General features: G+C 40.2%; 1 protein-coding gene across 1 annotated transcript; it reads left to right on the top strand.

Moving 5' to 3' along the window:
• Positions 1 to 1,534: 1,534 nt before the first annotated feature.
• dnajb1b (DnaJ heat shock protein family (Hsp40) member B1b) lies at positions 1,535 to 4,994 on the top strand. The gene is made up of 3 exons (XM_082535288.1): positions 1,535 to 1,958; positions 3,408 to 4,006; positions 4,161 to 4,994. The coding sequence occupies exons 1-3, from the start codon at positions 1,748 to 1,750 to the stop codon at positions 4,392 to 4,394; spliced, it is 1,044 nt and encodes a 347-aa protein (XP_082391414.1). The 5' UTR covers positions 1,535 to 1,747; the 3' UTR covers positions 4,395 to 4,994.
• The last annotated feature ends 7,625 nt before the right edge of the window (positions 4,995 to 12,619 follow it).

Raw genomic sequence — 12,619 nt, forward strand, 5'->3', positions numbered from 1 at the left:
GTTTTACCAAAGAATATCACAGCATTTGGTGTTTTGATGATGGTGTCTGTATTAATTTGTAGTGAACCTTTCCTCAGGCAGAGGTTCTCAAACTGTGGGTTGGTTACCCACTGATAGACAAAAATGTTCACTCAATATGGTAGATTTCTATTGAGTAAATAAGAAAACTTGAGTTTGTTGATGCTATTGTGGGTTCTGTACTTAAGTCAGATTTAGCTTGGATCCTTTTTTAAAATAAGTGATTAATAATAATAATAATAATAATAATAATAATAATAATAATAATAATGAAAAGGTGGTCTTAGCAGTGGCAGCAAATCATTACATTTATGTATTATCTAGCTTCAACATTTAAATCAGTTTGTGTAAAACAGAGATTTAAAAAAATGCAGTTTAAAGAGATAAAAAAGTGGGCTTCCAGATGTGGCTACATGGTAGAATACAGCCAAGTCACAGTAACATGGCAGTTACTGTATCTCTTTCACATGTTTCTTGTCTGCTTTCCCAAGCCAATAATCCCACGGGACAAGTAGGAATGGATTTTTTCTAATGTTTGAAATATTTTAGAGTAATCAAGAGTGGTCTTGTGATCTTGTTTTGCATGAAAATAAACCTAAAGTTATGTTTATCAAGACAGCGAGGGCCGTCAAACATACCAGAAACAACTTAGTCATGGCTTTGCAGAATCTGGGGTGTGAAAATTGGAGAAAAGCCCTGAAATAAAGTTTTTCAACGAAATGGTATTCTCTGTAAAGTTACGTATTGCCAGCATTGCTACACAAGAACAAAAATGTATGGACATAAAGTACTATGCTCTTTACTTACAAATACTCTACATATAAAAATTTTATGCTTTTACGTCATTTATTTATTTGTACGGTGCTTTCTGAAACACACAGTTTGTAAAAAACAAAACTCCATATTAAAGGTAAGTATATATGTTCAAGCATACAGACACAAAGTCAAATAGACGTTCTTATGTTCTAATTCTAACATACACACTTGAATGCACACATCAGATGTAAACTATGGCCAAAAATAATAGGAGAAGGATTCAGAAAAGGCTGACCTATAAAAAAGGGTTTTCAGCAGTGCCTTGAAACAGACCACTGATTCAGTTGCCCTGACAGGGTGAGAAAGGCTTCTCCAAAGTTTAGGCACTCCAACCTCAAATGAGTGATCACCTCTGGTTTTAAAATAAGATTGTTGAAGGAGACCCTGATCAGATGATCTGAGAGGCCATTTGGTGTTATAAAGCATACATACATACATACATACATATACATACACGAGTCTGACCATATGGGGCTTTATATGTCATTAATATAATTTTAAATAAAAACAAATTCTGCTTAATTAGCAGAAAATGTTTTCAGTAGGTTGTTCTGGAGTACTTACTGGAGTACTGATCTGGCCCTTTTGAAAGCAAATTGGGCTGTGTGTGGCCCGTAAACTAAAATATGTTTGACACTCTTGGATCAGGCATGAAACGTAGGTTGAGAAATATGTCCGACACCACATGAAGGCATCATGGCGTGACGTCCCGCTGGGCGTGTCCCTGGCGCAGCGTCACCGAGGAGATTGTTCAGGCTGGTTATGGAAAACTCTGGAAGTTTCCACACTGTTTATAAAGAAAATATGCGGGGCTGAGCGGATCGAGTTGAGTCAGGATTGAGGACGTGCGGCAGAAGTTCATCACCAGCAATTTACCAACAGCTACAACAGGTTAGACCACTGGTTGGTCAAAATGGGTAAAGACTACTATGAGATTTTGGGGATTAAGAAAGGAGCATCGGAGGACGACATCAAGAAAGCTTATCGTAAGCAGGCTCTGCGTTATCATCCTGACAAAAACAAGTCACCGGGAGCCGAGGAGAAATTCAAGGAGATTGCTGAAGCTTACGACGTTTTGAGCGACCCTAAGAAAAAAGATATATACGACCGTTTTGGCGAAGAAGGTAAGTTTTCTAAATCATACAATATTGCGGGGCCAATAATCGTCAAGGCGCCGTCAGAATAACGTTTAACACAGTTGGAGCTACGAGCTGTCAACAAGGCTGGGTGGAAACAACAGTTCTGAACATGTGTAGACTAAACTGGGATAATCCTGTGTGTCATGGCGCTGTCCTGGCTCTCCTGTCCTCCGACCTTCAGTCAGTGGCTTGTCTCTGAGCCAGGACAGGAGAGCTGGTCTGCTGACGGCAATACTCGCATTGCATGTTTCTGCAAGAACTTGATGAAGTACGTAGAGAAGCTGGAGGGTTCTGCATCTGACGGGACAGGAAAGGGGCGGGGGGCTCGGCTTTTAGGCCCTAACGATGACTAGCTAACCTCGGTGTTGATATTTTTAGTTCACAAAAACCTGAAATGGTGGAAACTTCTACTTAAGTATTAGCACAGAGGTTTTAACATTACAACAAGCCAAAGTATAAAGCATAAAATGCTTATAGTTTAAAGTCTTCAAAGTCAACAACAAAGTAAAGATTTAAAATAAATGGATATCAATGTAAAAAATGTACATCTAAAGTATAGTGAAGTGGAAGCATAACCTTCAAGTGCTTCAGCGTTGTCCTCGTTGTACTAAGCTGCAGTCCACCATTGCTCCTATTCATGCTGTTAGACAATGATGATGGACATTGTGAGATTAACAGTACTCTAGCGCAAGGGTATTGGTAGAGGGGGGCAGTGCCACTCCATGCACCCAACTGGACATATCCCAGCTACTCTCATGGAATACTTAAGTTACTCCTAGTAAAGCCTGGTAAAATTGTGAAAAATCACCTACCCAGTGCACTCATGCAGTGGAAACCTCAGTTATCCCCAGTGATCACAGCATTACACAAGCATTCGTGTTGTGTTTCTTCACATTCTTCTTGGTACCTCCTGAACTGAGAGCATTTCCAAATAAGGATGCTGACAAGTAATATTTTGGCACACAGTTAAACAGCAGCTGCTGTATAACTTTGGTTATACAGCAGCGGTTTGTGCCACTTTTTTTTTGGGGGGGGTGCTATTAATTCTAACATGACAAATGTGTTTTAGCCCTGTTTCCTGGCTGATTTTAGTGTTATGCTAGTTTCACATCTGCTTTTGTACTTTAAAGGGTGTTTGCAAAATCAAAGCACAAAATAACTTTGTTCATACTATTGTTTAAATGAAAAAACATGATAAAATTCTCTTTATACCAGCATTCACGTGAACCTCATTAGTGTATGGGATATTTTAAAATCATTACTAATAAAAATCTAAAATTAGTAATTTGCATTAAATAAGTTGCACAAAAGTAAGATAATGATGACTAACAACTGTTTCTTACAAGAATAAAAAAAACAAACAAACAAACTTACTGCAGTGTGCCAAACCCAAACTGAATCCTTTTAATCTGATTGTTTCTACTATGCTTCCAGGACTGAAAGGCGGAGGCCCTACTGGTGGTGGTGGTGGTGGTCCTGGCACCTTCAGCTACACCTTCCAGGGTGACCCCCATGCCATCTTTGCAGAGTTCTTCGGTGGACGTAACCCATTTGAACAGTTCTTTGGCGGGCGGAATGGAGGCATGGATGAGGAAATGGACACTGATGAGCCATTTGCCCGCTTTGGGATGGGTGGCGGCGGAATGGGGGGAATGGGTGGGTTCCCTCGCTCCTTCAGCTCTGGTATGGGCGGTCACACTAGTGTGGTAAAGAAGCAGCAGGATCCTCCTGTAGTTCACGATCTCCGGGTGACCTTGGAGGAAGTGTTGTCAGGTTGCACCAAAAAAATGAAAATCTCACGGAAAAGGCTGAACCCTGATGGCCGAACATTAAGGAAAGAAGAGAAAATCCTAGAGGTGCAAATAAAGAAAGGCTGGAAAGAGGGCACTAAAATTACGTTTCCTAAAGAGGGAGACGAGACTCCTACAAACATTCCAGCTGACATTGCATTTGTGTTGAAAGACAAGCCACATCCAGTGTTCAAACGTGACGGCTCTGACATCATTTACACCGCTAAGATCTCACTCAGAGATGTAAGTAAGAGTACATATAACTTTAAAAATACATTTTCAATGTTTTTTTTTTTTTGTTTTTTTTTTTATCAATTTAAATGTTAACTAAATGACATATGAAGTTAACTGGAATTCCTAATGTTTTTCTTCTTTATCTTATCTTCTGATTCTCCAGGCTTTGTGTGGCTGTACAGTCAATGCACCCACAGTAGATGGCAGAACAGTCACTGTGTCATCAACAGATATTGTGCATCCGGGGATGAAGCGACGAATTAGTGGAGAAGGGCTACCTTATCCCAAACGACCTGATCGTCGGGGAGACCTAATAGTAGAGTATGAGGTCAGGTTCCCAGAGCGGCTCACTCAGAGCGCGCGGGACACAATTGCTCAGGTCCTTCCTCGATCTTAAAAAAGACAATCATACCAACAAAACAAAAACAAAGCTGCCAATATAAATGTTTTCAAACATCACGTGGTTACTCGTGGCGGTTAAACTCACTCCAGCCAATATAGGACAAACTGATGAGTCAGATCATCCTCGGTCTACTTGATCATCTGTAGTGTCAGAACCACCTTTTGGAACACGCTTACCTGAATGGGTGAAGCAATTCACATACTAGAATGTAAATATATGACCGATACTGTGTGGTGTTTGATTTACTGAATATTATATTTTGATGACACTGAGTGTATATAAAATTCATGTGCACTATTCTGCGGGAGCTCTTGTTCATTCTAAAAGTCTCATTAAGAAGTTTTTATTTTTTTGTAAGAAATTGCAACAGGAACGTTTCCATTGCAATGTTTACATAGTTAGTATAGAGGTCTTATAACATTTCTAATGATAGATAAAAAGTTTCCTTTTCTGAGAGACTTGCTTCTTGACATCAAGAGATTTTATGTGTTTGAATGAGTGGTGTTGCAGTTGATGCTGTAAGGAGTGACATTTGAATCACAAGTGTTGTGCTATCTTTGGACAATAAAGACATTAAAATTGTTTAATGTTAAAGAGAGTAGTCTTACTGTTTTTGTTTGTTTGGTTTTTTTATTGCTCTGTGAGTATTTCAAAATAATGTCTGCTATTCTACAGAGATGAAAGGAACACTATGAGGGGAACTGTCCGAGTCTCCTACATTCACTAAGTGCGATGTCACTTTTGACTAACAAGGTTTAAATTCAAAGTCTTGTCTGCTGCCGCTATAAATATGCATACTTAATTCTATAATTTAATCTCTTTGAAATTTTGCCTTTGTAAACCACCACAGTCAAGTTTAAATCAAACCGCATATAACTAAAGTGCCGACTATAAGATACATCTCAAGGGGTTTAACCATTGTATTAACATTGTATTAATGGACGTGCAACTTTTTTTTTTCTTTTTTTTTTTTTTTAATAAATATTTCCCCAGTTTTAGAGGTTCAAAAGTAACTGGATTGTTGGCTGATAGGTTCCATGGTCTGAGTCCTGTTCTCTTGTTACTTTTATGACAAATTAAGCAGATTAAAGATCTGGAATTAATTCTAGGTTTTGAGCTTGTATATGATAACTTTCACTTGAACTCTAAATATGAGGTCTAAAAAATATTGATAAAAGCTTTGAAAGCCACTATTAATCTGAATCCAGAGAAAACCTAGCACATTTTCCATTTTAATCATTTTAAGATGATTTTTTTTTTTGTAATACTAGGATGGAAATCAAGTCCACAAACAATGTCAAGAACCCAAAGGTTTGTTTACACCATTGTGGTTCCCAACTCAACTGGGATAGGCTCATGTGATTGACTTGCTTTTGAAGAATACCATTTCTGTCACGGCTGCACAGCAGTCGTGTGGTGAATTGAGTAAAGGATCCAAGATGCAGGCACTGACTGGGGTGCGAGTGAATATTTATTTGCAGAGGTGATAAGGGGACAAAAACAGGAGGAGCAGAGCGGGGAGTAAACCAACCTAAACTGGGGAAAACTAAAGAACTCAACTTAAACCAAACACGCACAGGGGGAGGAACAAAATACACAATGAAAGATGGCGGAGAGACGCAGACTAAACACCAGGTTACACAGAATGATGCAGACGGACACGGCGTTAAACAGACGACGCGACAGAGAGCACAGGAAAACACAGGGCTAAAATACACGGGGAGTAATCAGGGAATGGGCCACAGGAGGGAGATGCAGCTGGGAGCAATAAGGCTAACGAGACAGGGGAGAGGTAAAACTGAACACACTGACATGAGACATGAACTTTCAGAATAAAACAGGAAACTAACAGACACAGAGAATCAGACAGGACACTGAACATGACAGGCAGACTCATGAGCAGACACAATAACACCATGGACAGACAGAGAAGTGGGAGCAGGCAGGCAAAGAACAGAAACCTAACAAATGGCAAAATCACAACAGAATACACACTCGGAATGAACAAAAGCATAAGGAAACACAAAACACTGAGTCCTCAGACTCAGGACCATGACAATTTCTTTGCTTTAAGAAATTTTTGGGTTTCTTTTACAGTATGTTTTTTATCAGTTTGCAATGTGACTCACGACCTGATCAGTTTTGCAGCATTTGGCTGAATCTGAGTAGAGTATAGCTCTGTACACATCAAGATTCATCCTGCTGCCTCTATCAGTAGTCACATCATCAGTAAACACTAGTGACCTAGTTCCACTGGCAGTCATACATCCCATTAGATTACCTTTACCAGAGACCAACATAAGTTAAACAAGGATATCATTCTGTTATCTGGATTCATAAGACAAAACTACACCATGATAAAAATGTAAGCAGGTTAAACACATAATACAGACTTAAAGTAACACTGCTGTAGGTGAATCAGAGGCATGAAGTTCACACTGACGCCTCTGTCTTTCTAAATGGAGGGACAGTAACTGCATGTGTATATGTAAGTGTGTAAAAAATTATAGTAAGATTAACAGCAACAGTATTTTGTCTATATCCGCCATTGTAGCAATTTTGTCTCGTAAACAATAACGTGGCGCACAGCATGACGTCAAAAAGGTGCACACCTTTGACGTTTCGTGACTCTATTTTCCTCATCCACGCATAAACGCAAAAACTGAGTCTTCGAAAATCTTTACCCTGGCAGGAGGTTTTATAAATATCAGTTTTCAGTGATACTAAATGCAGTTTACGTGTGGACGAAAGGACCAAATGCATAGAAAAAGCTGTGTTTTCAAAAATATCCGTGTACATGTGGATGTAGCCCTAGAGAGGATGAAGGGAATTGTTGATTCACAACTACGAGATGAACAAGCAGGCTTCTAACAGAACCGATCATGCACAGATCAGATCACAACATTATGCATCATAATTGAACAGTCTTTGGAGAAGGCATTTGACAGTGTGGACCAGGGACGATTCTAGGATCAGAGCTTTGGGGGTGCTGAGCACCCGGAGAGCTGCCCAGCCAGGCAAGATAAACCTGTCTCTGTCAGTCCCTGCATCCTTAAATGTTGTCCCGAGTTCTGTCTGACTGTCACTTTGGTGCATTTAAACCCCTGTTCCTCCCTGTCCTCATCGCCTGTTGTCTTCGTCTCCGTTATCAGTCATCATAATTTTACCATCTCTGTGCAAGTCTGCAAATTTCTTTATTAATATAAGATTCCTAAATTCATCAAGTCTCTCTGTGCCTGGGTCCTCGTCACAAAACATGACATCACTGTTTTGTACATTTTAACACAATTTAATCCCCACATTTGTGAAAGAAAAGCAAAACACTTTTTTAAAAAGTCTGTAACAAAACCATCAAATCTGATCAAGGTTATTTAAATGCTGCAAAAGAAGAATGGATTGTAATAAAAAAAAAAATACATATAGTTCCTTAATTACTGGGGGAGAATTATGAATGATGCTCATAGTGAGTAAAAAGTAAACAGTGCATTTTTTGGACAGAGATTCACTTTTAATGTGTTTGTATAATATAATACAGATACATAAAAAACACTCCCAAAACAGAATTATTTCAAATAAATTATTACAAAACATTAATAAAAACTATAAAAATGGAGGCAACTTTGCCTGTGGTAGAATGTATACAATGTATACAATGTATACAGGCACTTACACCTCTGCTCCGCTGTGTCTCAGCCACCATCGCTCTGGCAGCAAGAGTGCTAAAGCCAGAGTAGGGGAGAGGCGAGCTGGAACAAACCATTTTGGGAGGGGGGGGGTTATCTATACTTTTGTTGTTACAATGTTATGTAACAACAAAAGTACAGTACTGTATGCTTTTTATATTTTTAGTAGTGTGTCACACAAACAGCAAATATTGTCAAAAAAAGTAAGAAATCTTTGGGGGTGCCCCCAAAAATGGGCTAAAATCGCCCCTGGTGTGGACTGAGAGGGCCATTGGAACTTCCTCCAGCATACTACAGCATCCCAGCCAAGATGGTCAACATGATCAAGGGCTCATATTAGGTCATGACCTGAAGAGTAATCCACGAAGGGCAACTCACCAACAGCTTCCAGGTGAAGACCGGAGACCGACAAGGATGCCTGCTTGTCTGTTTGTCGTCATCAACTGGATCATGAAGACTTCCACCAGTGAATGCAGGAATGGAATTTAGTGGACCCTTTGGAGTCAGCTTGATGACTTAGACATTCCTGACGACCTGCCACTTCTTTCTCACAGCCAGCAGCAGATGCAAAAAAAAGACCAATGCACTGGCAGCTATATCAGCACATGGTGGACTCATCATCAACAAGAAGAAAACCCAAATTCTCAAGATCAACTCCAATAGCAACAACCCAAGCATCCTTAATGGAAGTCCTCTAGAGCAGCGGTCCCCAACCTTTTTTGCGCCATGGACCGGTTTATGCCCACAATATTTTCACGGACCTGCCTTTAAGGTGTCGTGGATAAATACAACAAAATAAAACTATTACCGGTACCGAAAAAAAAGAAGATTTATTCATAACACACGTGAAAAGACCCAGGGAAACCAAGTTAACGATAAAAACGATAACAAAATAACGCTGAAAACCGATAAAAACCCTGAAAACCATACATTTCACACCTGAGCTTCAACTCTCGCGACCCGGTACCAAACGACTCACGGACCAGTACCGGTCCGAGGCCCGAGGGTTGGGGACCGCTGCTCTAGAGGAAGTACACTGTTTCCCCTACTTGGGCAGCATCATCAACCAACAAGGTGGAACCGATGCAGATGTCAAGGCAAGGATTGGCAAAACAATAGTCACCTTCATCCACATCAAGAACATCTGGGCATCCAACGTGAAGTCAGTACTGCTGTACGGGGATGACACCTGGGAAAAAAAAGACCTCAAAAAAATAAACATTCCTCAATAGCTGTCTCAAAAGGAACCCCCACATTTGTTGGCCAGACACCATCAGCAACATCAACCTATGGGAAAGAACCTGTCGACTCCCAATAGAGGAAGAAATCAGGAAGAAAAGATGGTGCTGGGTAGGGCACACTCTACACAAACCACCAGCCAACATCACCAGGCAGGCTTGACTGCACCTGCAGTGGTTATTACTTAGATTTGCTTCTTTTTCATTTACATTTCGAATTTGATGTTCATCCCAATGTTGTTCATTTATGGCCTTTATTCAGAATCCGGACTAGTTCTGACATCTCTGAATAATGCTTTCTTTATTATCAAAATATATGCACATGATAACCATTTCACAAAAGAAAATTTAATTTTATTTATTGAACCCATGTATTTCTGCACAGGATGTTAACATTTGTCCTAATTCAATAAAAGTATTAGTAGAAGGTTATTTAATTTTTTTATTTTGTGTTTTGGGTCGTTTTTACCCGACTACATGCTAAAGCATAGACATATGGTAAAAAAAAACTTCCTAAAAGTCATATCTTTATTTCAGTTTTATACATTGCACATCACAGATTTTGCTCACAACATGCACAGGGTTTGTACGGGTGCTTGAAATCTTGAAAATGCTTGAATTTAATGTTGCATTTTTTAAGGTTTGAAAAGTGCTTGAATTTCACATGTGGTGCTTGAAAGTGTAACTGTATTTCATTCACCACAAATAACTATCTGATTGAATAGTTTTCTTATCAGATGGAAAAATAAAATGAGTCGCAAAATGTAAAAGCAAAATTTCCCTGCCTGGGCTGTCTTGCGCCTCTGGCTGTATCCCAACTCAGAGTCTGCAGCCTCAAAGTACACAGCCTCAACGGTCCTAAAGGGCCGCGTACTCAAAGACCGCTAAGGCCGGAAGTGCGAGGCTCGCATGGGACGGTCTAGCCTCCGTCGAGCTACCCAGGTTGCCTAGCAACCATGATACTAACAGCTGGAAACGTGTCATACAGCTTTGTTTGACAGAAATGAAGGAGAACACATTTAGTTCATTTGTTTCTACATGAGCTCTGTGTGATTTAATAAGTATCTGAGGCTTAGACCACGGGACTGTAAAAACATGATTGTTGGGTTTCATTTCTGTACTGAACTGTCATGGTCTGGGTGGGCACCTGCAGGTCTCCGACAGCGGCCCCTCCTCCTTTAGGCGGAGTTCGGTTGCTCCTCCCTGGCTGTCCACCTGTGAGCAATTATGCCAGCAGTATATCAGACCTGCGCTCTCAACCATTCATCGCCTGAGTATCTGCTATCCCCATGTTAGTCAAGTGGAGCATCATAACTCTGTCCTGAAGCCGTGTGATGACTTACTTGTTCTTCTTGTTCTCAGAGGTAGCACCTGGAGTGGAGATCTTGTCTCCCTCACTCCCGCCTTCCTGGACCTGGGCCGCCTGCTGCTGACACGACGTGGCCTGCCGGCCCACCACTCACTTACCTGCCTCCCCACCACGTCTCGACCGTTTCCGGGCCTTCCGCCCCACCTGTCCCCTCCACCTGAAACCAAGTAAGACAACTCAATTCAACTGTGGAGGATCGTTGATTGTCTGCTGGATCCCACTGACCGTGATCTCCTCTTATTCCAGTGCCCCGGCCCCTACCTAGTCCTGTTTCTACCTCCCCGCTGCCTCTGCTGTTCAGCCGTTCCCTAGAGGTGTCTAGGTCGCCCTCCATTATCTTAGATAATCCTACGCGCCACTAGTGTGGTGGCGTCGCTTTGTTTTTTGCTTTTGTTTGCCTGTGGGCGGAAATAAATCATTTATTCCCTATCGTCTCGCTTCCGGGTTGGTTTCTGCACCTGTGTCCATCTCTGTTCCCTCGTGCCGCTGGGCCGTGACACTGAACAGTCATTTTAAGATTAGCTAGTGAATAACAATTAGCTAATGTTGTTCATGAGACTAAAGTCATGGTAATGTAAATATAATATGGCCAATATTATAGTTATTATATTAATCATTATTAGTCATTACAGCAGGGAGTTTGAACTCTGTGTCAAATACTGAGCTTCAATAAAGATTCAAGTTGCATTTATTCATTGTTCCTATCACCTTAAATCTTCACTCAAAGACGAGTATCTTTGACACTGTATATATAGGTGTATTGTACATAAGAGACAAATATTGTTCGTTTTATATGTTGGCATTACTAAATGTGGTTCAATGCTTACATATATGTGTAAAAAGCAAATGTACGAGCTGTGATAACTGTTTCTGATAGAATGAAGAGTAGACTGATATATAAAACATTCCTTCATTGGGTGAGAAAATCATACCATGTCATAACTGCTTTACGTCATACAGAATAGATATCAGAGCCTTAAACAGGCTGACTTCTGCTAAATGGGTCAAACTGGGCAGAAAGTATACAAACACATAACATCCTTATAGAATATGATGTAACACTATAGATCAACTTACCTCAGAATATATAAAGCATATAAACAATTACAGCAATATGATGCAACAAACACAGCAGTGCTACTGATCCAAAATACTCAAAGCTTCATAGAACTGAAACAGACATCTATTTTTAGGTCCATTCTGCTGCTGATACATAATTTATTTTTTCTGAATATTAAACTTGTTGCTGTCTTTCATAGTTCGACACCACCAGCAATATAACATAGCTAACATTAACAGTGCAGTGAATCCTGCTGGTGCCGTGATATTCAGGACTGCAAACCGAGCAGCATCACTGACTTTCAGCTTGTTGTGTTTGTGGATATATGACTGACTTTAATTATCCATAAAATCATCACATTCTCTGTAAGATTAAGGTCAGCTATTGTATTATTATATTTTAAAGGCTTTAAAACCAAGTAAACACTGAAAGTACAAACACCGCTAATGGCAAATAACTTTGCTGACATGTGGCCAACAGTAATGTTTTAATGTTCCTCATTATTAAACATTTTCACATAAATGAGTGACATAATATTCAGTACTTAAAGGCTGCTGACCCTGAATTGGGATACAGCCAGAGTGTTTTGATACGTGAGAGATTTGTGACGTTTACCATGTTTGGAGTCTCAAGTTAGTGTGTTGTCTTGTGCAGAGATGGGCAGTAACATGTTACTGTAATCTGATTACTTTTTCAAGTAACGAGTAAAGTAAGGGATTACTATTGCAAAATTGGTAATTAGATTACCGTTACTTTCCCGTAGGAATGCTGCGTTACTAAAACCGTGATTTTTTTGCGAGAATGTCTCATGACAGTGACATAAGCGAGTGAGCCGCTGGTGACAACAGCTGTGTGCAGATCAACAATGG

This window comes from Aulonocara stuartgranti, assembly GCF_965226115.1.
Source record: "Aulonocara stuartgranti genome assembly, chromosome: 6".
In the NCBI taxonomy this organism is placed as follows: domain Eukaryota; kingdom Metazoa; phylum Chordata; class Actinopteri; order Cichliformes; family Cichlidae; genus Aulonocara; species Aulonocara stuartgranti.